General features: G+C 35.4%; 1 protein-coding gene across 2 annotated transcripts; it reads left to right on the forward strand.

Annotated features, from left to right (window-relative positions):
* Positions 1-281: 281 nt before the first annotated feature.
* Positions 282-26931, forward strand: LOC128986541 (coiled-coil domain-containing protein 6). Of its 2 annotated transcripts, none has more exons than XM_054406955.1 (10): positions 282-376; positions 620-875; positions 7435-7584; positions 10254-10397; positions 10677-10765; positions 11234-11391; positions 13392-13527; positions 14553-14671; positions 23818-23981; positions 25249-26931. In XM_054406955.1, the coding sequence occupies exons 2-10, from the start codon at positions 651-653 to the stop codon at positions 25378-25380; spliced, it is 1317 nt and encodes a 438-aa protein (XP_054262930.1). In that variant the 5' UTR covers positions 282-376; positions 620-650; the 3' UTR covers positions 25381-26931. The 2 variants fall into 2 exon arrangements, with proteins under 2 accessions (XP_054262930.1, XP_054262928.1); XM_054406953.1 differs by lacking the exon at positions 282-376 and adding an exon at positions 396-493.
* Positions 26932-27114: the final 183 nt, after the last annotated feature.

The following is a 27114-nucleotide window of genomic DNA, read 5'->3' on the forward strand; positions in this document are numbered from 1 at the left end:
AATATACTTTTTCGGCATTTAAAATGAAAAAAAAAAAAAAATCTTTACAATACAAATATCTTTATTCAACAGCTTCAAGCATAGATTGGTGTCATTCTGGCTTTAAACATAGTATGTTTATGAAAGTCATTTTTTTTTAGTGGTATGGTAAATTCAGTTTTGGTTGGCCATGGATTATGCAGGCTGCTTTTCTTTTAAATTACTTGCATGCAGCTGCAGTGCTGCTGTTGAGTGTTGCTTGAGTGTTGGCTGCTGCGCTGCAGTCTCTGAACCTGACTCTGACTGAACTGAACTGAACGTCTGTCTGTCTGTGAGTCTGTGTCTGAGGCTGAGCTGAGGAATTTACACCCGGATCGGAAAGCTTAGTTTTAGTAAAGTAAGTAAGCTTAAGCTTATTTCCTTAAAGTTCAACTTTAACGAATAATTTAAAAGATCTGTGCTGTAATCATTTTAAAACGTGATAATTGGTTTTGAATAGGACACCATAAAATATGTGAGTGCAAATTTTATGGACACTGAAACTGTCTTTACACATGGCATGCAGGCTTCATGTTCTTTCAGTCTATTTTAAATTAAAATTAAAAGACTAGTTTAATTTGGTGTTGTTTTTATTTTTCAGTTGAAAGAAAATTTTTCAATATATTGCAAATATGATGGCTGATCCTGGAAGTGCAAGTGAAAGTGATTCCAGTTCAATTGATGGTGGGCCTATCATGATGCCACCCTCCCCAGTAACTAGGGAACAACTACAAAAGAGGATTGAGTCCCTTCAGCAACAGAACAGAGTTTTAAAAGTTGAAGTAGAAACATATAAGTTAAAAGTAAAAGCTCTAGAGGAGCAAAATCGCAATCTTCGTCAGGCCTCTGTAATAATTGTAAGTAGGCCCTAGGCCAGATTAACTTTAAATCAGTGTTTAGATTTATCAATTAGATCCAAGTTTTAGCTATTTAATTGTATGATTGTTAGTATAAGTATGTACAATTGTTGGGTAGGCCTACAGTTCCATATCTGTTCGCACAAACAACCGAATGAGTAATATTGATTATTCGATTGTTTAAATCGATAGGCCCTTTATCGTTTGGTTAGTTAGGTTAGGTTAACCTTACCTAACTAATCATTCGGTTGTTTGTGCCAACATATGGAAGTGTACCCCAATTGTTTTCAAGATCAGAGACCTAGAACTCTCAAAGTAAAGCAGGCTACCATTTACCATTTACCATCCGGTGTCTTCTCCACAATCCAGGGATCGGGGAATCGTCAAACTTCTTCCTGATCAAACTTCAGGGGAATGATGGGTTTGTAGGCCTATTCACGTCTCAGGTGTTGGAAAGTGTGCTCCACAATAAATTCGAAGACTGTGTAGTATGGCCTATCTGTTAAGTATTGTTTTAGTTTACTATTGAAGGTGACAGGTTTTTTGATGGTTTTGAGTTGTGGTGGTAATAAATTGAAGAAGTAAGAGCCAGAGTAGTGAGGACTATTGTTGAATTTCTGCAATCGATGTTGTGGCAGGTCTATGTTATGTGTGTTGCGGAGGTTGTATGAGTGTTGTTCTGATCTCAGGGTAGGTGTCGATTGTTTTGCAAGTGTGATGGATTCCAACAGGTACAGGGATATAACTGTAAGGATTTTGTGTTCTCTGAAGATCGGCTTGCAGTGTTCATGATTTGGCAGTTGAAAGATTGTCCTTATGGTCTTCTTTTGGATGGTGAGGATGCGTTCCATGTTCCTGTCCGCTGTGGATCCCCATGCAGCAATCCCATAACGCAAATGTGAACAAAAGAGGGAGTGGTAGGCTATTAATGCTGTAGTTTCATTGGCGATGGCTCTAATTCTTGGAACAACGTGGTGTGCAGAAGATAGTTTTCCACAGAGGTAGTCAACGTGGTCCTGCCAGCTGAGATGTTGATCGACATATATTCCGAGGAACTTTGTTGAGCGCGATAGGGGTATGCTGAGGTCATGCCAATTGCCACCAGATTCGTTTTTGTTGTTAGGAGTAAAGTTTACGAGGACAGTCTTAGCTTTGTTGATGTTAAGTTTCATAGAATTGCACGTAGTGGTTGCGCTGTCAATTGTTGAGTTTACTAGGTTACTATTGTCAATATGATGGTTGGTGGGTACTACTATGGTTGTGTCATCTGCAAACAATATACAATTTATGTTGCCGTTGAATGATTCTGGTAGGCTGTTGATATAAATCAGGAAAAACAGTGGACCGACTATCGAGCCCTGTGGAACGCCTCTGGTAGTCTTCCTCAAACTTGACTTAATGCTTGAAACAGTGTTTTTCTGCTGGTGCTGAATTTCTACAAACTGGAGTCTGTCTGTAAGGTAGTCTACAATCCAACGCTGGGCTTTGTCTGTAATGTTTAATTGTTGCAGTTTGCTCATAAAAATATTCCAGTCTTAAGTTATCGAATGCCTTTTGCAGGTCTAGAAAAATTCCTGTTGCACTTTTTTTACCTTCCCAGATGCTATTTATGTCCTTGCATAGCTTAGCTATTGCTGTGTTTGTGCTAAATCCCTTCCTAAACCCATGTTGGCAAGGGGAAAGTAGGTTGTTGTCTTCCAAATAGGCTATTAGCTGATTATGGATTGTCCTTTCAAGCAGTTTGGAGATGGTGGGTAGGTTTGAGATAGGCCTATAATTATTGGGGTCCAACCTTTCGCCCTTTTTAAATACTGGGTAAATTTTGGCAATTTTCATTTTACTCGGGACAACGGCTTGCTGTATGGACGAATTTTTTATGTGGTGGACTGGTTTTAGAAGTTCGGTTTTGCAAAATTTGAGGATTTTCCCAGACAGATCGTCATAACCAGCTGAGTTGTTGGACTTTATTTTGTTCCAGAGTTTGTCGAGTTCGAGTTCTGAGATGGTTTGGAACATTGAAAGCGGGGGTAGGCCTGTATTGCTTTCCTTTTGTGGTGCACCTGTGCCTGTATGCTGTTGGTTACTTTGTTGAGCAAATAATTTGTTAAAAATGTTACTGACATGGTATGGATCTGTGATAGTTTTACTATTGTTGACTAGGCTAATCTGGTTTGTTTGGTTACATGATTTGCTTCTTTCCTTGTTTACTGTCCTCCACAATTTTCTTGTTTTGTTTTCGGCTTGTGTGATTCTATCTATGGTGTGCTTTTGTCTTCTACTTTTTACCTCAAAATCATACCTCTTCTTCAGTTCTTGGAATTTGCACTTGTCCTCTAGTGATCCTGTTTGATGATATTGATCCTGCGCTGCACATAAAGTGTTTTTTTGGTTAATTAGCTCACTGTCCCAGAAGACATGTTTATTTGAATTGTTGATTTTTTTAGGCTCTTTTGGCATTACGTGATCCATGTTAAGTCGAATGATTTCTATAAAGTTGTTGTATTTAGCCTCCACTGTTGTTGGTTGGAAGACTGGTTCCCAATCAACTTGTTTCAGTTGATCCCTTAGTTCAGCCAATTTCACCCTAGAGAAATTCCTGGTGTATTTATATGTTGCTTGGTGTGGTTTATTTTTGTTTTTTACTTTGCAGACCAGATAGTGGTGATCAGATATTGTCGTGTTATACGCTTTAGTCTCGATTCATGCTTTTGGATATTGGAGTAGCATCCATCTATACTTGAGGTTGAGGTCGGTGTTCTCCTTGTCACTGGAATGTGGTAAATGTAGCAGCCATGTTCAGCTAGAATGTTTTTAAGATATTTACTCCTGGTTCTTCCGGCTTCAGGATATTAAAGTTGGCATCACCCAAAATTACGATTTGGTCAGCTCTTGTCGAGTGCAGTCTGAGTAGGTTGTTAAGTTTTTCCAGGAAAACCATTTCAGTTCCAATGTTTGGAGACCAGTTACATCCAATTAAGACAAGGTTGTGAAATTTATATTTAAGTTTTAAGGCAACTGTCTCAAAGATTTGTTCATCAGGTTTACAGGAGTTGTCGAGATGTTGTACCTCTGCAGTAGTAGAGAAATCTGTCCTTAGATACAAGGCGATACCACCCCACATGCGCTGTGTTCGACAAAAATTAGGGCCTAATTTATATCCATCCAGGTTTGTGAGGGCTAATTCTTCTTCTCGGAGTCCGTGCTCTGATACTATTATTATGTCAGGTTTGTGATGGTCCAGCTCTATGTGCAGTCTGTCTATCTTTCCCTGGAAACCTCTCTGTATGTTTATGTGGAAGATGGTTAAGAATTTATTAGTTAAGAGTTTGTTGCGTTCACTGCTATTTCTAACTAGGTCTATGTTGTTTATGTTTATATTATAATGAATCGGTGGAGAGTCCATAGGCCTACTTAAACTATGGTGTATTTGTTGGATGGTTAGGCTAACTAGCCTAATTATTGTATTCATAAGTTTAAGTAGGCCTCGGTAGGCCTCGGTCTAGATCTGTTAAATCCCAACTTTACCACAAGGCGATATTATCAGCTATTCTGTTGACCTGTTACCCTCCCTTCCCATAGCATTTTAAGATTGCAGATACCTAATCTAATAGTCTTAAACAGTTCCCACACTCCGGACTGCACGCCTTTACTACTTCCTTCACCACTTCCTACGTCGCGGACCTGTTTCCCTCCCTTCCCATAGCATTTAATGATTGCAGATACCTTAATCTAATCGTCATAAACAGTTCCTCTGCTCCGGACAGCTCGCCTTGACTACTTCCTTTACCACTTCCTACGTCGCGGACCTGTTTTCCTTCCTTCCCATAACAATTTTGGATTGCAGATACCTTAAACTAATCGTCATAAACAGTTCCCACACTCCGGACTGCAAGCCTTTACTACTTATCTTCATCACTTCCTAGGTCGCATACCTGTTTCCCTCCCTTCCCATAGCATTTTAGGATTGAAGATAGACAATTAGATAGAAAATTAGGAATCTAATCGTCATAAACAGTTCCCACACTCCAGACTGCTCGCCTTTACTATTTCCTTTACCACTTCCTGCTGCACCCTGTTGGTAATCCTTGTAACTTTAATGCTATTGAACATCATAGAACAGAACCAACTTGTTTATGAAATGAAATGAGTAAGTGCTTTATTAAACAATAAGGTAATATGTACATCCAAAAATATAACACTTTTAAACAATGGTTGATAACAACCGTGTGTTTGGTTGACACAATCTTTGCCTTCTAAAATAGTCTTTAAACAACATTTAGCACAAAAGAAATGAACATTTTTATACAATAAATAAAATAATAATAAAACACAATTAGAGTACTCAATAGATAACAAAACATAATACAGAATTAAACGTAATCAGATAAAAATAAACGAGTTTCAAGGTTTTTTTTTTGTTTGTTTACCGTACCTAAAATTTAGAAATTAAACTCGCTTATAAGATCCCATCTATACTTCCAAGCTTCTCTAATGTATTTTGTGAAGATACACCAATCCTTCCCGTTTAGATTGATCCAACTTGTTTAATTGAAACAGCTGTTAAGATTCATTAATTCTATTTAAATATGAGTACTCATAAGGTTAACATGGGAAACTCCAGAGCCACTGGGGCGGAGCCCAGAGGTCGGAGGGTAAAATCCTTTCTTAGTGAGTGTCTACTACCCAAAAGGAAGATGCCTGCCAAGTTTCAGGTTCCTAGGTCTTATGGTTTCTGAGATTTCGTGATAAGTGAGTGAATGAATGAGTCAGTGGTATTTGAGCTTTATATACAGTATATAGATTATTTAACTATTATTATTATATTATATTATTATTATTTTGGTGTTATTATTCATTTATTTCATTTTTCATTATTATTTTTCATTTTTTTATTTTGTTAGGACATTTTTTTTCAAACGCTTACTAGGCCTATGCAATGAAAATGATCCAGAAGCGTAATAATTTTGATACCGTTGGAAAGAGGAGATTCTGAACTTTTATTTTCATGTATATAAACGAACCTCGTAGCACTAAACAGATCAATATAAATGCTATTATAATTTGAACAGTATGTTGCGCGCGTGACATTTTCGAGCCGCGATCAACAAAATCTCGTAAAACACGTTTTCTTGGAAAAAAATCTACAAGTCTTAATTTTGGCCTAAACATGAAGTGGTGTGTACCTTTGGAAAGAACTTGAGTTGTTCTTTATTTTTGTTTAGAGAACTTTGTCATACGACGTTAGGAAGTCTGAAAAATATTTTTTTGAAAACAGCTGTTTTGTCAGTTTATAGGTTAGGCCCATAGCCTAGGCCTAATCCTAACCTAGCCTACAATCCGTAAGTGTGTCTCACGTCGCAATAATGCTTCTGGAACCTTTATTTGTTTATATTTCTGTATATTAATGTAGGCCTATATTTTATTGTTTAGAAATACATTTTCTATAAATGCATGCAATACTTATCAAATTTTAGTAAAGCATAAAAATTAGATTCAACTTTGAAAAAGTAATTCTTGTTTTCCACAAAACTCAAATTTTGCTTTTCAAATTTCAATTCATATAAATTCATAAAAACAGTCATAACTTTGTGCAATATGGCATTATTCTGAATAAATGTATAGTTAGGCCTCCCTTAAGTAATACCTATAACAACTTTTGTATATAAATTGTATAACTTATTTCTGATTATATTTTTATGTTTCAAATGTACAGCGCAAATTTGGCGATTTTCCCCAATTTCCGCATTTCCACCCGTAATTAATCTAAAAAGATTATTTGAAACAAATCAATTACATTTCCACGTAGGGAAATAAATTGCCTACGTTTGATATAGATATCTGGTATTTTTCGATTCATAACAAAACGAGGAAAAGCCTACAAACATATTTATGATAACCCAGCCTTACCTAACAAGCAGTACGCTGTAAAATAAGTGGCCTCCTTATAATACAAAAGCACCGGTACCAGCATTTGAAAAACTCAATTTTTGAAAAACTTCAAAACAACTACTTGGATTATTATTTTTAATTTACTTACACAAAATGGGAGGAACCAACTATTTACAACATTGGAAACAAACACTACATATTAATATTATTGAACATAAATCACATATGAAATAATACCATCTGTTCCAAATTCAAATACATTGGAATAATATTTTCATGGATATTAGAATTGATCTTCAACACAGGGGACATCAAAATGAAAAGGATAATGGTCCCAGGTGTAGATCATTCTGTGGCGCCTACGGTAATTATAGCTTCTTCTTAATAGGGGAATTTGCTAAAATTTAACTTGGCACTGAATTTAAATTCTAGATAGGTTTGTCCTTATAAACGTCATTTTATAATAAAGCACCTCCTACAGTGCACTGTTGAAGGATGACTTCATTTCTAGTTTGTGAAGGGGAGTGCTTGCTTGTTGCTGATAACTTTGGTTGCCCAGTATTTAGCAGCGTTCCAAGCTTTGGTTTGGAAATTCCTCTTGACTCATTTAAGTTTTCCTTTGACAATATCTACTTTAACATAGGCCTATAATTGCTCAATACTATTATAGCAAGCCAAGGCTGAACAAGAAGAAGAGTTTATAAGCAATACTCTATTGAAGAAAATTCAAGCTTTGAAGAAAGAGAAAGAAACCCTAGCTCATCACTATGAACAGGAAGAAGAATGCCTTACAAATGATTTGTCTCGTAAACTGACTCAGGTAAGCAATAAACGTAAATCCCTTTTTAAGTTATTTCGGCCTTTTTTTTATATGTACAGAATACAATTGTATGCCTACGTTAATACTTGAACGTATTTTAGAAAATGGTATATTAACAGTTTTTTTACTTCTACTTCTTGTGGTGTAGCATAGCATTCTTTAATATAAGGCTGCGGTGAGACAAAATTGGCAACCCCACACCCCTGCCGAGTGCTGTTGCACTAGGCCTGTTTCATAATAGATCGCCTGCACAATGATTATTAACACGTTCCCTACCAACTGTCACACTCCTCTGCAACTGAGGGTTGAGTATAGTTGGTAGCTAATGTGTTAACACGTTCCCTACCAACTGTCACACTCCTCTGCAACTGAGGGTTGAGTATAGTTGGTAGCTAATGTGTTAACACGTTCCCTACCAACTGTCACACTCCTCTGCAACTGAGGGTTGAGTATAGTTGGTAGCTAATGTGTTAACACGTTCCCTACCAACTGTCACACTCCTCTGCAACTGAGGGTTGAGTATAGTTGGTAGCTAATGTGTTAACACGTTCCCTACCAACTGTCACACTCCTCTGCAACTGAGGGTTGAGTATAGTTGGTAGCTAATGTGTTAACACGTTCCCTACCAACTGTCACACTCCTCTGCAACTGAGGGTTGAGTATAGTTGGTAGCTAATGTGTTACAGGGTGTCTACCAACCGGGAAATCCGGGAAAACCGGGAATTGTACTTAATTTTTTACTGGCCATGAAATGTACGGGAATTGTCCTTAAATGCCAGACTATGTCCTTAAATTTTTAATGGGCCATAATTTTATCGATCGCTAGTTGGTTAGGAGCACATAAAAGGTTTATCAGATGTTTGTTTACATTTTCATAATTTATTACTAGAGTAATAAAAACCCTAATAAAAACCAAATATGCAATAAAAACCCCAGCATTCTCAAACCCATTAATATTTTATCACGACAATCAAGTGTCAAATCAAGTACTTCCAAGAACTGTTGATTCAGTAGTAGTTTAGCTCATAAAAGCTGTATCACTTTTATTCCTTTACAACATTTATTTATGACTAGGGTAATCATTATTAGATCCCAAACATATTTTATCATGGAAATAATAGTTTTATAATGGTTGTTAAATTTCACTTCTTACTTGTACTTCAATTTGCCGCTGGCCATTGCCTAGGGCCATAAAACTGTTTATGGTTTCATATAAAACATGTAACTATAATCTTAAACATAACTAAATTAAACCCTTTTTTTATGGATATTTTATCTTTCAATTGACAAAACCAAAAGCATCATTGTTTGCATTACATTTTTATCACTACGTAGGCCTACTTGGTTTCAAATGATGTCATAGCATTTTCTGTATCTTTGTACATTGTTGGCAGTCAGGTTTCAATGTTTTTTATTTCCCATATTTATTTATTGAGTTGTATGCTTTAAGCAATCTAAATCTTATTAACTATTATTAACTATCTTTTTATCTTATTATCTTATTGTAGTGACTTTGCTGTATAACCTCATAGTTTGTTTCTCAGTTTATATAGGCCCTCCTAAATAATTAGGCCTAGGCCTGGGTATTTTGATTCTTTGAAAGTGCTGTAAAATATACTAAGAAAATGTAATTGAGCCTAAGATAAAGTAATGATTGCTATGTGTCGATATTAACTTTGCAGATGAAAAGACAATAATCTTACTCTGTGCTTACTGGTACCGATTTGTACCTAGAACCGAGTTACAATATATTCATTATGCATTAAAGATTTTTTTTTTTCAAAAGTAGTCGAGGACCTAACGTTGTGCCAGGGCGAATAATGCCAAATTAATCCACCTGCATCGGATAAGCTATGTTATGATGTTTCCGTGACCGATGGAGATATTTAGGATTTTGTCGCTATTGCAGGAGACATTGATTGCGTTTTTCTGTTAAACTATAAAAGCTGTACCTAAAGTATATGTTTGTTTACTTCAATAAGTTTCTATTTTGAAATTTAATTCTTGTCTATTATATTTTACTTTTCTCTCTGGAACAACCACGAAGAACAAGATTAATACAGTTTGACAAATCAGGAATATTATTCTGTAATCACACCAACAAAGGTCCTTAAATGTACGGGAATTGTCCATGAATTTTTTATCCAGAATGTAGTAGACACCCTGGAACACGTTACCTACCAACTGTCACACTCCTCTGTAACTGAGGGTTGAGTATAGTTGGTAGCTAATGTGTTAACACGTTCCCTACCAACTGTCACACTCCTCTGTAACTGAGGGTTGAGTATAGTTGGTAGCTAATGTGTTAACTTGTTTCTTTAGTGTTGTTACCATGGCAATAGGCCGTTGCCACACACCAATGCCGCGGCCATATAATGGAGGAGGCTATAGGTATAAATTTCAATTTGAATCTAAAGTATTTTCTGTATTTCTAAAGGATGATAATAATTCAACTCAGTTTAGTTCTTTATAACAGCACACACTTTGGTGCGTATTTTAAGCTAAGTATGAATGAAGTCCGAGTGTAACGGAGAGATGATCTGTGTAGCTTTGTTACTGACTAGACTATGTATGACTGCTCCAGTTTTTAACCATCGACAAGCTAATATTCAACCGTCGTAGTTTATGTAATAAAATGTAAATTAACTGTTAACTTTGTTTTTTGACAGCTACGACAAGAGAAGTGTCGGTTGGAACAGACGCTTGAGCAGGAACAAGAATGTCTCGTTAACAAATTGATGCGAAAAATCGAGAAGTTAGAAGCAGAAACGTTAGCGAAACAAACAAATTTGGAACAATTGAGGAGGGAGAAGGTAGTATAATTTTGCAGTCTTTCAATTTATTTAGTAAATGCTCTATTTCAGTAGCCTATCTTAATTTTAGATTATTTTATGGCAGTTCAGTTTTAAAAACTCTTTTCCTAATTTAATAACAGCATAGCATAGCAATAACAGAATTGAGTTGAAATGATTTTTTGATGTTTCACTGTAGTATATTTTTGTTTTTTCCTTGGGAGATGCCTGCATTTATTTTATTCTTATGTATTATTAGTCCAATATTAACTATCCGTTGTAATTTTTTGTGCATTATAGGTGGAATTGGAAAACACTTTAGAACAGGAACAAGAAGCATTAGTTAACAAATTGTGGAAACGTATGGATAAGTTGGAAACTGAGAAAAGGTGAGAATCTACATGGTGAAAGTCCTATATTTACAATCTTACATATTGGATGTAATATAATATATCAATTTCCAAAAACCAGACAACATATATTGATATTGGTTCCCCTTTTCAGTTGCCACACCAGTGTTATGTTCTGGATTTAATGTACTTTCTTCCTTACACTATGTCACAGTATCTTAATGCTCTTGACAAGCTAAACAAAAATGCACTATCATATCCAATGTTTATCTTAAGTTAAATGGTAAATAGCCTGATAGTATCGTTAAGGCCGTGTTACTTAAGTATTTATGCACCTAGGTGGGAATATTTTTAATACATGTTGAAAGTTGACATATTTTATTGACTGTAAAATTTTACAAACTTAGATTTTCCCACAGATTTAAATAACATTTTAAAAAAGCTTTGCTAGTATAGTTAAAACATATTAGGGAAATGTGGTAAAAACTAAATATGTATGACTTGTAGGCTTTTACAAATCAAACTGGACCAACCAGTCTCGGATCCTGCGTCACCCAGAGATATCAGCAACGGAGACGCAGCCAGCAATCTGAGTGCTCACATACAGAACCTTCGCGGGGAAGTGACGAGGCTGCGCAGCCAACTAGCCAATGCTCAACAAGAACGTGAGTTTGGCCAATTACATTTAATAGTAGCCTTCGACCAAACATTTTATAAGTTCAAATTCCACATACCTTCGAACCCATTATACACCAAATTTGCTATACAGATCTGAAAAATTTCTTTTCAAAAAGTTGCACAAAGCAATTCTCTTTGAATTAAGAGAAAATATATTGTGTGGAATCTGCTGAACAGAGTTAACGTATCCTTGTGAAGCACTAGAATAAAATCCTCTACAATTGAGCTATTAATTTTTTTGCTTTGATGCATTGACTCAAGTTACATTTAGGCCTAAATATTTAATATTAACCAAATTTAAGAATACAATTGAATTCAAGTTAAGCTGAAAACCCCTTGTAGCATGTGCCCCATAATTGGATTGCATTTCATGGCTTCTTAAAAATGATCCTAGTTTTTTTTTTTTTCTAGGACTCTAGGCACGAGCCTGGGAATATTTTTCATATTACTTCAGGCTAGAGCTAGGGGTTGCGGCATTATTACTTAGATCAAATCCATTGGTGATTTGGTGGGATTTGAACCCGGGACCTCTTGGACCGAAGTCCCGCGCTTTAACCACTAGACCAGCTCACTCCCTCCCTCCAAAAACATTATCCTAGTACTGTACCTAAATATTCTAAACCTGTCAAATTGACTAGTATATACTAGTGGCCTGTAGGGGCCATAGCCCCTAATTTAGACTACAATAAAAAACCCATATATAAAAAGACAAATATTCAAAATATGTTTTTAAAATTATCAATTTTATGTTACTTAAAATTAACAGTGTTTCTTGTTTTATATCTTGGTTTCCCTTCCGTTGGAGTTGTATATTAGTTGCTTCTGATGTGACAATGAAATACAATTGTAAAATAATGATTAAATCAATAACACAACATATTAACAAATGGAAACGTGCACACGGTTTGGCCTGAGCCCGGAAAACGACGAATCAGAGCTGAAATCATATAGGCAAACATTGCACATCTTTTCTAGTTTAAAATTGAAGATTTGTTTTGTAATCTTACGAATTCTGTTATAGTTTCCATTTTGAGAACCAAATGTAAAGGTTAACATTATTATTAATTATTATGAAGGCAACTCCCCATTTTGCGGTAGTAAGTCAGAAATATATCTAGATGCATTTGCCCCTGAATTTTAAGACAGTAAGGCCCATTTCCCGGAATCTCTTTTTGTGTAGCGGAAAGCGACGCAAAACCCATTGCACTGTTGTATTACCTTATGTTTTTTATGAAGTTCGAATCATGTAAAAACAGTTCTTTTAGTTTATCATTGACTTGTGGTTGTGGCATGTCCATTGTGGCAACATGCGTTGAAATGTCCATTTGTGGCCTCCTCTGGGAAGTGAAATGCGCCACAATGCATGCAAGTTCTTTAAGAGGACCTAGATTGTGAGAAACAACACTCAACTCATTTTCCAGCGTTCTTCTAAAGACAGGTTGTAAAACAGCTTCTGGATTTCTTTCACAGTTAGGCCCTACATGACGTTCTCTTTTGCATTTCTTAAGTCTGTTGAATTCCTGGACACTCTTCCACGTCTTGCAGGTCTTCTCCTACCCTGTTCTAGTTACTTCACTCATTATAAAAACGGAAAACAAAAAAAATAAACACAATTCATTTTGGAACATTATTTACCAACATTGACTTTCGGAATAAATGTAAACATTGCAAATAAATAAGTAACAGCTGATAGAATGCAGACGTTTTTCAGTCCCCATGCATTTCTTATGGTGGATATTTTACGTTATATCTCGTTTTCTGGTAACTTTGTGGGAATTCTGCTATTTTTCCCGAGTCCCTGGGGTCAAGACCCCTCCCACTTTTCTGCGACTTACCAGACGTCCACAATTTTCTGGTAAAAATTTGGTCTTACAGAATGTTTTATATATATAGATATAGGGCCTATATATATATATATAGTATATATAAAAATTAGACATCATCTTCAATTGTGATAATTTAATTTGAGAAATATTGCTTGTTACAGATACGGAGAAAATGGAGAAATTTGTCAAGGAGGAAAGATGCATCAAAGAAGAGAACCTTCGACTGCAGAGGAAGCTGCAGATGGAAGTGGAGCGAAGAGAAGCGTTGTGTCGGCACTTGTCTGAATCAGAGAGCAGGTAGGTTGTTAAAGTTGTTGCCAATTTTAGAGTAAAACTAACCTATTTGAATTTAGCCACTAACACATCCCTGGTGTAAATAACTGATTAACCAACCTAAAGTGAAAGAACAACATACAGTCAGCGAGTCAGCTGTATCTTATTTTATGACAAACATTTTTGTCATAACATTTTAGCACAGCAACCAGATCTATGAGAGAACAGGTAAATTTAATTTTAAAAATTGTTAAAGCTGGTCTGTATAGGTGGGATGCCTACTTTACAGAAGTACCTGTCCAAAAGTCAATGCTGCACCTAGGCTATTGTCGATTTTGGTACTGTGCATCAAGCGTAGGCTTTTATTTTAACGCCATGAGTTAAAAAGATCCTTATTGTTTTATTTTATAACTTTAATCTTGTCAAAAAATTAACATTACTTATTTAGAAATTCTAGGGACTTGGAAAAATTTCTTATCATTTTGATATAGCCTACAGAATTATTTAGAAAATTGTATCCCGAACAAACTTTGCCTCTAACCTTTCTCTGAGTATCAGAATGTTTGGGATTGCAGCTCATCAGGCAAATATCAGTTCTATTGTTCGGTTATCTACTTGTTTCTTTTATTTATCTATTAGTTGGTCAACACTATTCACAAAGGTAAATGTGTACATAAGATAAGCATTTAAAAACCAACAAACAGAAAAATCTTCAATATATGGCATACCGTCTATATTCTTATTTTTGTATACAAGCATTAGAATATGTATGCCAGTGGAATGTTGACAACTTATAACAACTATACCTCACCCACCAAAAATACTTTTAAGATAGATTCAAAAGTTGAAAACATCAAGAAAATTACCTTTTTAATCACCTGCAAGTGATGGTATGCTTTAGAATATGCTTTAAAATGTCACCGTAATTGTAAAATTTGTTATGCCTGGTACAGGTAATAAAGGAACGTTACACTAAAAAACCTCAATTGTATTAAATTAATTTGCTGCCTAAAGTTTCAAATGTTCAACATCTGTTTGTTATATTCTAGCTTAGAAATGGAAGAAGAGAGGCACTACAACGAGATAGCGTCCGTTCGCTCCAGAGCAGTCTCCAGTCCGATCCCATACAACCCTTCACCCAGTGTGTCCAGGCCACTTAGTCCGGGAGGTGAGTCATGGAGCCTTGGGTTCAAACCTGGCCAATCACCAAAATGTCATGTGATGAAGTAGTCATGACAAGTAATTTATCTATACCTACATTTTCCAACTTAAAAAGATGTCCAGATAAAAGGGAGTTTCCTCAGAAGGATTTACTGTCAGTGACTAGTACGTTTTAAGCATTGACTTGAGTAGTGGAAGTAAACCTAACCTCTTGTGAAATCTAAAGCTTATTTTGATTAGTGCATGTCGGTTACGTTTTAGTACACTGTGTCAGGTAAATTTTTTATATTTTTTAAAAGCCATTTAACAGTTTGAAGCTAAATTTTATGGTTGTAACATCGGAGGAAAAGTTCATAAATTATTGTATGTTAAAATATTGTTATGATTTTAGGCCTAATTGACCATAAATAAATGAACAATTAACTGTAACTTACATGGACTGAACAGAATTATATCATAAAATTGCGTGTTGATAAAACTTATAAGGGCTATGTTTAAGAGGCGGCCGGAGTCAACCAAAATATCACCGTTTCACAGCGCCTTCAAATACAAAAATACGGTAGCGCCACCATCGCCGCGGTCACTAGTAGGACTAAAAACCCTCAAGCTAATAGGAGAACACCACCCACCATCGGGAGCGGGTCACCAATATTGTAGTACGGTACAGTAAATACTAATTACTGTATATTTTGTGTCCTACTGCCTCATACTCGCGTGTCATACACTAACCACGTGGAGAAAAGACTCCTCTAAAAATTCTCGATTCACTTTTTTTTAAGAATCGTTAAGTCATATTGATTTACATTTATAGATTGAATAACAACTATTCTTTGAATGTTATATTAGCTATAGAAACATATTCTGTAAATATACGTAAGAATAATATAATACAAATTTCTAATTACGTTGCTTTTCGAGTAAAAATAGCAACCTTGAAAATTAAAAGGACTGTAGTAAATTTTAACGACTCACTTTTACAATTCTATTCATTACCGTCGTAACTATTACAAGACCAGAGATGAGGTAAACCAGAAACCATATTAGTCTGTACGAAGAAAATGGGGACATTTTTAAACATTCATCATAAAAAATTTAGTGAGATTTGAATCGTTTGTTATTTCAATCATCTATATAAATTGTTCTAAGCTTGTTTGCAATCTATTAGTTTTAAATTAGGCAAATATATTATTTTGAGAATTATATTTTCAAGAACGTTTATCATTTTAATTATCAAACATCCTACGACACCAGACATTGTGATGTTGAACTAATGAGGACCAATAGCTGACTGTCTTCTAATTGTAACGGGGTTAGAAGTATGACTCACTCAGGGCCGTCTCCACGGCTGTGTCCCCAACTGAGCAGACACAATAGACCCAAGGGTTCGACTATTAGCACGGTCCAATGGTTTCCACATTGTTTGTGTTTTGGCATCCTATCTACTCAAGACTCAAGCGTGGCTGTACCCACCTTCCAAGCAAATCGACCTCAACGCCGCACTTCATGACCAGCTTTCTCCTATGTATCTGTCTTATATTAATTGTATAATCGGCGACATTATTTAAATAAATTTTACATAAAGATCGAAATATAAAAGGGGAAAAAACTAAACAGATTTATAAATTTTTAAACAAAAATGGTTTTATTTACTTAAGTAAACATAGGCCTAAATGGCAAAACCCAGAAGTAGACCTACACATCGATTATAAAAGTAAGAAGTAAGTAATATATGACAATAGATCAATATTAAAACAATAGCATGAATATTGATATGGTCATTATGGTAAACAATTTCAAAATATGATTAATAATTAATGTATTAATTATCGTTTTATTAATATATTAATAATCATACAAATGTTATATAACAATATAATCGAGTAAAATATACACCGGACATAACAAAGAGAAGGGAAGGTTGGCATTGTAATAATTTCGAAAAAGAAACCACGCTGAGATAAGCCTGTGGACGGTTCAAAATTCAATAAAGATATAACACGATTAAAACAAACACTAATAAATATAAAAAAATTGCATAAAATAATAATTGTCTTAATTAAAATCCTAACAGTAAACACAATTGTAACAGAAATTGATAATCAAATGCAGACTATTTACAAAAATATCAAAACATACCAACTAAACATATACTTTACATGGGATACGAGATAAAAATAGTGTAAAAAAACAAGGGAAATTTAAATGGGATACGAGAAAAAAACAATATAAAACAAATACAAGGGAAATTTAAAATACTAAAAAATATACTTAAATACAGTAATATACTTAAAACAATAGCGTGAATATTGATATGGTCATTATGGTAAACAATTTCAAAATATGATTAATAATTAATGTATTAATTATCGTTTTATTAATATATTAATAATTAATACAAATGTTATATAACAATATAATCGAGTAAAATATACACCGGACATAACAAAGAGAAGGGAAGGTTGGCATTGTAATAATTCCGAAAAAAAACCACGCTGATATAAGCCTGTGGACGGTTCAAAATTCAATAAAGATATAACACGATTAAAACAAACACTAATAAATATAAAAAAAATTGCATAAAATAATAATTGTCTTAATTAAAAGCCTAACAGTAAACACATTTATAACAGAAATTGATAATAAAATGCAGACTATTTACAAAAATAACAAAACATACCAACTAAACATAAACTTTACATGGGATACGAGATTTAAACAGTGTAAAACAAAAACAAGGGAAGCCTGTGGACGGTTCAAAATTCAATAAAGATATAACACGATTAAAAGAAACACTAATAAATATTAAAAAAATGCATAAAATAATAATTGTCTTAATTACAAGCCTAACAGTAAACACATTTATAACAGAAATTGATAATAAAATGCAGACTATTTACAAAAATAACAAAACATACCAACTAAACATAAAACTTTACATGGGATACGAGATTTAAATAGTGTAAAACAAAAACAAGGGAAATTTACATGGGATATGGATATTAAAAAACCCTAATGAATGCCTAGTACAAAAGAAAACAAAATACAAACAATCCCGCAACAAAGTGCATTACTGCATTGGCGTATTTTCTGGCTTGTGGGTTTTGCACAGACTTTTCTTTTTCATGTCTGCTTTGGCCTTTGCTTCTTCTATGTAGGAGGGGTTTCTGATCGGCATTGACCTGTTGTGTCGCGGGTCGATGATTTCCGGAAGAAGGCAGTCCTTGTAAGATCGCTGCAATTTTGGAAACATTTTTTCCTTCCAAAACTCGTCGTCACGGTCAACTTTGGCTATTTTTATCCCCTTTGGTGTCCATAATGTGAAATAGCAAAATTGGCGCCTAGTCACTCTCAGTTGTCCCTGTATTTGGTAATAAAAATTATGGTTCCGGTTAATGTCACCTATTTCACCATTTTTCTCAAGTGTCCAGAAAGTACATTTCCTTGTCTTGATTGCGTCCTCTGGTGTTAAGTCTTTAGCTGATGATGGACACTTGATTTCCACAGTGGCAATATCACTCACCAGACCATCAGGACTTCCTCCAAGGAAAGGGTACTCACTGTCTATAAAAATTCCACACTTTTGCACATTTTCCCCGATTTCCTTTTCTAGGACTACTCTCGCTGTCTCTTCGTTGGTCCTGCCATATTGCATAGCTTCACAATCGACAACTGTGTAAAGTATTTGCTTGACCAACGACTCGCAACCAGTGGTTGGGCGCATTTTGCACACTCGTCCAAAGTTTGATGCCGTAAGAAGGCTCCTCCGCAGTTCAAGCCATTCGCTGCTGTCAGACTGAAGGACTGTTTCTCGCTCAATCCGGTGACGTTCTTCATCTGTTTTTTTTTAGACTGGCCAGAAACTCTTCTGATTCTCTTTCCATGGTTTTCTCGTCAATATCCGGCCTTTGTGCGTTTAGTCCGTAATCAATTTCTTCATTCATATTGTTTGAGAATAAAGACTTGCGGCATCTCTTGCTGTTCCTCTTCTTGTCCATTTTCCTTTTCCTTTTCATTTGATTGCTTTTAGCAAAAGTACCGGGACTAGATTTATATACCGCCTTGTGAAACTTGTAGTGGGCTTGGCCGGAGTTGTACTGTACCACAGCAGCTGTACAGCGACCTTGATACGAACCGCTTAAGGCGAAATTAATTCGCTTTCCACCAACGAATTTCGCAACAATGGAGTTAAAGTGTTCAACATAGTTGCTCGTGACATCAATCAGCAAACTCCGGCTATGTCGACTTACATCTCTGAACACTTCACAGATCGCTGAATATAGTCCAACAGAGGTGAGCTGTGGTACTAAGTTGTTTGTTGCTGGAGCAGTTGTTGGGTCTTGTTCGCAGAAATATCCTCGTTCCTTACACTTTTTGTGTTCGCCAAAGATGTGGCTCGGAATATTGAGAATATCTTCCCTCAAACAATCAATCTTCTCGTTGATAAGTCGGTTTTCTGTTTTCCGGTAATCTTTAGCTTTTGTTACGGCCACCCTGCATCGCAATATGCTATCCCCAATTTTTTTTCGAAGGAGTACAGAGGACTTCTGTGTTTTGGAGCATGCAACAGCCTTCATCCTGGTACACATATTTCGAAGCAGATGGTTTTTACATTCTACTTTTTCGACCGTAAAATGTTTATATGGTCGGCTCTCTAATATTCTTTTATAGACACTACTGTCGCCATCTGCGATTAATCTAGCATACCGTATTTGATGCATTTCTTCACTTTTCTTGAACCCCTCGCAGATAATCGCTGCCTCCATGCTGGTCGAACTTTGCTTTATCCCCCAGTTTTTGTAGCATGTATGTGGTTGAGCTGCATCACCCTTTCCTTCGGCCCGCGCACAGGTAGTACAATATTTGTTCTTCACACCAAGGAAAATAACTTTTCTGGTTCTGAAACCCACGATTGCCGCCTGAAAAAAATAAGAACAAATATGTTGAAATAGTGGTCATTTTTAATGGTTTAGTTAATTAAAATAACATGTTATGGAATGCTAATTTCTTGTACTTTAGAAACACATATAAAAACACATTTTTGTATTTTTTTCTTTTAAGTACAATATCAATAACAATGCCAGTTCAACTCGGCACGGTGTTCGCGACAGCGTGTTAAAACGCGTAATAATATTTTGTATTAATGTAATTTTGTTTGGCTTTTACTAGCAGCCTGTGAAACTTCGTGACTTCTACATTCGTGATATATATTTCAATTAATTTACAATTTACTATTACTCTGTACAACCACAAAATCAAACGTAATTTATTTTATTCTTTACATTTTATACAAATAAGAGCATAACAATATTTTACTTGAATTCACTAAAACATAACAAACTGTAACGATAACCTTATTTTCGTGTAGATTTAAACAAAATATTCTATCATGGACATCTGTTATGATGTAAACAAATGTAAACTTGTAAAAGTTCAGGCAATTGACAAAAGAATTCAGCAGAAACTCTGAAATTTTAAAAGCCTACGAACGAAGGGCTTTCACGGGATATCATCCAAACCCGCACAAACTACATTTAGAGGAGAAGAGCCTTAAATTGATAATCAATATGCCTATACAAATAAAATATTTAGGGGTCGATTTGCTGCACACAAAAATCCAACAAATTATTTAAGAATACAAAAATAATAAAGGGTCACCGGAATTTTATCCCCTGGTCAAAGCTGACGTCACTATGACCACAGAAAACGTACTACTATAACCTATGACGTAGTAACCAGAGTGGCCAAAATGTTGTTCGCGGCCGGAATTTTACCCCCACGGATTTGGAAGTCTAATGAAAATAGTCAGAGCGTGATTAATTAGATTAGCGGTAAAAACCGGAATTTTACCCCCTGTCCATATAACTAGAGTTTAGACACTGAAGATGTACGGGCCGGATTTTTACCCCCGGATTTTTACCCCCGGAATTTTACCCCTAGCCCATTTTAGAAATTGAATGATTGATTTTCTTATTTCTGTTTTTAATTAATTGTAAACATTTCATTATTTAGTAGCCTATCTTTATTTATTTATTTTACCCCTGGTTTGTGACGTCACGTTTGCCCAGGGGGTAAAATTCCAGGGGGATAAAAATCCGCTACCCCATAATAAATAGTACTATAGCTGTAGGATAAAAGTGAAAGGTTAGATGAATAGCAATATATATTGGATTACTTACAACGCCTGACAAGGAGGAGTAATTTGTCCTGTACGATCTTTTGCACCAAGCCCCGTCAGCAACCACGGTGATAAGCGGCATGCCGTCCTTATCAAGGTCGCCGTCCTCTCGCGCCAGCCGTGCCTCCTCTGCAGCCGCTGCTTCCATCTCCAACAACGCCGTTGCTGTCCAACCCGCTGACACCTTCTCTTCATACTTTTTAAAAGTTTTTTGTGACATTGGTGGTATGTCGAGGACACTTAAAAACTCCTCTACCTGAGCATGACCACCGCCAGTTGTAACCGTCCCACAAACAGCACCAGTGTTCACATCCATCATTTTTTCATTATTTAATTCAGTCCACAAAGTACTTTGGTAAGAGCACATTTTACATTTGACACCGAATCCACTTTTGATGCCGACCCTCTTCTCCGAAACTATATCAACATCAGCGAATTTGCAGCCAAATGGGCTGTGATTGTCCAACTGTTTTATTTGTGTAAAAAGGTCCCCAATATTCACTATTCTTCTACCACTAATTCTTGTCCCACACTCTTCATCCTCCACACAGCTTACTTGTTGAAGCATACAATTAGTCAGATTTCCCCCTTCAAGCTGCTGATCTGTAGAATTTCCATCTTCTGCTTGCCTTCTAAAACAAACACAAATTGAGTTAACATTTTATTTCTTTAGTGATTTGTTCAAGTAAATACAAAATTCCATCACACACCCTACATCTATCAAATAAACCATACAAAGTTTCATACAAGTATATTCTTGATAGTACAAGCAATAATACAATTTAAATTATTCTTCACAAGAAAACATTTGATGAATGCCCATTGATGAATGCAATCATTGACTATATAACACTATGCAATTAATGAATCCCCATCTCCACTTGTCCTGTTTGATTTGTTCAATTTAGCAAATAATTTCATTCATGATATCCCCGTGACATTTGAGGTGCGTTTATCAGACCGCGTTGCACCAGGGTGATAATTTAGAGATGCAAAAATGTAAGCAAAACAATTACAGTTTGTAGTTAGATCTATTCTTTATAATAACAAATGTATGTTTGTTTAATGAATTTAATTAGGAAATGAATTACCAGTACTGTAATTATTTTATAGCGTACACAATTATTTGGGATGCGGAATTAAGTAAAATGTTTTGTTCAAGTCATGTTCAGTTTGGGAGTAGTCTAAACGTTTTCTAAGTTTTTATTAAATTTATATTCATTTGCTGTACAAATGTCCTGAATCCCGGATAAATGGAATGGTGTAAGATCGTGGAATTTGTGCATGTACCGTTCCATCCGCGTTGGGAAACAAAAGTCAAGGGTAGGGGTGAAAGTGGATGTCTATTGTTTGGCGTACTGTGACAGTGAAGCGACTTTACAGCCGTGAGGTTGTTGACCTAGACCTAGTCGAGCCTAGAGCTATAATGGAAAAGCGCGCGAAAAAACACCTATGCCCTCATCTCAGTCACACTGACATGCGTTGATACAACGATGTTGTGTGTACGTACATGACGACTGGAGAGGACATGGTCCTAAAACAGCTTCAGTCCAGTGGTGTTCGGCTCACTATAGTGAAACTTCACTAAACTAACTAACTTAATTAATTGTTCATAATTTCACTTCAGGATTGATTAAATTATAAAAATAAGGTTACTGACCTGTTTTCACTCAATAATTTGTCATGGATGAGTAGTTTCTGGGTTTCAACCCCACTTTTGATTCAGTTTCTCGTCAATGGCCATACATAATCATTCAGCACTTGCCGTGGTAAAAAATAGTTATACATAAAATTTTTAAATTATTAAAAGTTTATACTGTATGTGTGTATTTTATGTATAAAGTATATTTAACGACGGCAAATGTTTATGTTATATGAATGATTATGTTTGACGATTGGCAATAAAAAGGATTTTAAAATGGGCTTGAAACCCAGAAACTAGTTATCCACAGCATCCCGTAAGGGCTATAAATAATTCACAAATTACAGCTTACCTTCTCTTTTCATTGTACTGAACTAGTGCTGGGTTTAATCTTCTTTTCTTGCGATGAGCTGATAGGGTGAGTCTCGCTTTTCCCATTTGTACACAATAAAACACTTGGATGAACAGTAAAACAACTAGCCTATTTATTTAAGGTGATAACTACGGCAAAACACTACAAAAATATTTATTTACACCACTAGACTTATAAAACATTTATAATATCATTAAAAACTACTACGCTTTTAATGCAACTATAATTATAACAGACAAAATATTAGCACGTCTCCTCAAAGCAGTAGGTCACGCACGAATGAATAATGTTGTGAAAGTTCAAAATTATATTCTTAGGGCCACCAATGGAGCCTATTTTGACGTCATGACAGTAAGCGACGGTGGTGCTATCCTTCAGCCCTTCACGGCACTACTACGACACTATTTATTTCGAGAGCGTTCTCCGCCTACTAATAGTTGATGAGGGGAATTCATAAAACTGAATTTAAACATGTTTGGAATAAATTATCATCCATTTTTTGACTATAGAGACCTTCCCCATGAAATTATCTTTATAATGGTATAGTTTTCAAAAAAAATTACAGTCGCAGGAAAATATAAACCCCTACCGCGATTACGAAAAATATCGGAGTTTCTTATGGGTACATTGATCTTGAATAAAAATTATAGACCGATAATATTGACAGATAATAAAAAAATCAACCTTCCACTACCGATAGGACACTAAGTGCTCGGTTTCTATAGTGAAAGTTATTTAGATTTGTGACAGGTACTTTTTAAAACGCAGTTTTAAGCAATTTCCCCATGTTATAAGTGGTGGCAGCGGCGTAAGGCCTGCGGCTGACTCCTGCGCCCTCTTAATCTTCTAGCCTAGTCATTCTAGTTGGAGCTAAGTACCTGCTCTATTCATTTATGAAACAATCTTGCTGATCTGTCCTAAATTCCCAAATGGAGAGGAATTTGATGGTAATGTCTGTTGTAGCTGGTCTGTCTGCTCTGGGTGGTCCGGTTCCTAGTACCCGTGACAGTCTGGGTGCTGTTGTGGGTGTTCCACCCGTAGTACCAAGGTGTTACGCATGTGGTCTGGGCACAACTCATTCTGTGCCGCCTATCAGCCACACCTCTCCTCCTGCTCCTCCTCATGGGGTTAGTACTCTACTTGCTTTGCGTTGCCGTTAAAAACTTTTAATTGTTTTTTTCAAGCATTTACTTCAAATTATAAGTTTAAAAGTATTTAAAAACAGATGTACCTGATACTTGGAAACTAACTTCTCATTACTTTTTTCCTGAATTGTTATTGTTGTGTAGTAGGCTTATATAACTCTCAGAACTCGGGCCCCCAAAACCCGGCAGAAATTGTTTGTAAGCTGATTGATGTTGCTTGAAAAAAAATACTGGAAGTCATTAATTAGCTTGTAATCGGTTTCTGCATTATGCCCAGCTGATTAACAACATAAAATTAGTTTTGAAAAATCATTTATGCAGAGCAGTTTAATAATTTTTTTCTACCTCACCATTTAGGCAGAGTGTGACTTAAATTGTTAACCCTTAATACAAAAAGGTCCTGTAATTATTTAAAATCACAGTACATTCAACATCTCTTAGTACTTGTTGCTCTTTGTACATTCCTAACCTTAATTATTGTAAAGTAGGCCATTAATTTAACTAATCCGCCAACATAGGCCCATCGCTATTGTTGATGATACTGTATTTTCTTTCGTGCAAATAACCAAATAAAATATATTTAAAAAAAGAGAGGTTGTCATTTAAATTTTGAACAGATTGTCCTGTCAGTTTTTTTTGTTTATGCAATTTAGATTTTTGGTGTTGAGCATGAATCACAAAAAAACTTACATTAACGTTAGCATTACTTTTTTAAAATTGTTAAGAAAAGCATTACTTCAGTGGAAACTTTTGGTATAATTAATGAGATGCCAGTGGTGACAGCAGTCTGTAAATAGTCCTCACTTTTTGCGGCATTTTGCCAGAACACCTACAATGTTATACCTAGACCACTTGCCATTGATTCAAGTTATTTATGTAGCCAATATAATTTCATTCTTAAATAAACCATAGTATAATGGATATTAGTATAATGGTTTTTAGGGAACATTAAAAATTATAGCCTAGTTAGAGACCTAAAATATTTTAGCAAATTTCCCTGTAAATGCTCCTTGCAGCATCTAAATTGAACGTACCCATCAATTCAATGTTATTTACCGTAGGGGCTATTATATACTCGGAACCGACTTAATTTCATTTGGGTGTCCCCATGGGTGGCAATTTTAATTAGACAAAGGTGTGTAAAGAGTGTCACTTTAAAGCTAAGGGTTTATTTACACGAATACAATTAAGTATTGTTTAATATTTACTAAATGTAAAAAGTGCTATTGTAATATTTGGTGTTTACCAGGTCCACCACTTGAGGCCAGGACAGCGGCCCTCTGAACGGTTTATCAAGCCAGCAATTCCCCCCTCCCCTTACTCCCCTCAGGGCCCTACTTCCCCCTCCCCTGCCAGCCCCATGGACACATCCAGGTCTTAGTCTGCAGCAATCCACCGACTCGTTATTCATTGTGATAGATTAACATGTGCAAGATTTTTCTGGAATATCGCCCTCAAAAGTGGCAGTCATTCCGCCGATACTCGTAATTCATCATTGTAATGTGTATTTGGACTTAAACAAATTTCCAATGATATTTAGATTTATTCTAGCACCACATCCTGTCAATTTGTGCTTTCTGAGTGCACACCGAACTATGTGTGTCATATGTGTGGTTTATGCGTTGTTTCCCGAGATATGAATTACTAGATTGTTACGGTTAAAGCGACAGTGAATGACCGTTAAAGCTTAAGTTACTTACTATCAAGTAAATTACCGTAAACTTGTCACACAGTCAAATTCTGGTTGTTTGTACGAGACACTATACACTATAAAGGTAAGCTTGAAGATGAACTGGTTGAAACACTTAGTTTTGTTTGTGTTACAAAAAGATGATTGACACTTTCTTTTTTAATCATTAAGCCTTTATATGATGTTTTTTATACAACACGGTCATTCACTGGTGCACTCACCCTATATTGTATGTGTAATGTTGGTAAGATTGATACATTTTTGGTATTGAATTTAAGATTTATTTCACATCACGGGGTCATCTTTTGCTGATTTATTCCAGTTATAATCAACTGATAGAATTTCAATGTTGAATCACGCTTTTTGCAGCTTTAGGCCATATAGTCAATGCTGTTATATTCCATAAGCTTATTTTGTAATAGTTGTAAATAGGTTTTCTTTGATACATTAATTATTCGATTTATAAACCATTATTTTTAAGTTAAGGTAGCTTGCTTAGTTAAGTTTGTGGGCAATAGGTTTCGAGGTAGTGCATATAATCGTTTTGATTTTAGTATAAAACCAAGACCTGTGATCCGTTTGTGGGATTGATGTGATGAAAACCTTGTAAAATGTTACCACTGCATGTAACGTTTTTAACAATGAATACATCTATCTACTTAATATTCCAGTAATGAACTTGTTCATAAGACATTTTGAATTTCTATCTTTGAAAAGGTCTCATAATTTTTTGTCTTCAATAAAGGATGTAGTTTTGGTCCTTCAAGTGTCCACGTCTAGGTAAAACAATTTGAAAAACTACTAAAGCAATAATCAAAATATCAAGCAGTAAACATTTTACTAGGTTTTATATTTTTGTAAAAAAGTAATAGTTTGTGTGATCATAAAAACTGTTTATTTTTTATAAACAAATGTTAGATCGCTAGGCAAACACCAGCATATAGGTGCCTTGGCAGGATAGTGATCCTTATTAATCCTCGTGGACTGTCAATGTTCACTAGCGGAAGATATATCAGTTACAATTTGAATAACAGCTTTAATCAACTAATCATTGTATAACAAACTGTTTCCAACAGGCTAAGCTATATCAAACAAAGGCATTGTTATGAAGCAGCTTGACTGTTTAATTTTAGCTCTAGACATTTATAACTTTTGTTGTGTTGAAATTTTGTTATTTAGGAATTGTTACTGAAGTTCATCTTTTCCCTAGGATTTAATTTCCAATATAACAATTGAGTCTGACGTGTGTATTTCAATTTAACCAGTAATGTTCCTATGTTTAACTGAATCTGGAGGATAATATCTCTAATGTGCTAGCGAGGGTGGTTCAATAAGTCTTTAGAAAAAGAAAGAATAACACAACAACTCTATGGGATAAATTTGATTGATTTTTTCACATAATATCCTTTCCTCAACACACTTGGG

The sequence above is a fragment of the Macrosteles quadrilineatus genome, unplaced genomic scaffold (assembly GCF_028750875.1).
Source record: "Macrosteles quadrilineatus isolate MER2022 unplaced genomic scaffold, UCM_ALF_1.0 Scaffold_2__2_contigs__length_208266976, whole genome shotgun sequence".
NCBI lineage: Eukaryota > Metazoa > Arthropoda > Insecta > Hemiptera > Cicadellidae > Macrosteles > Macrosteles quadrilineatus.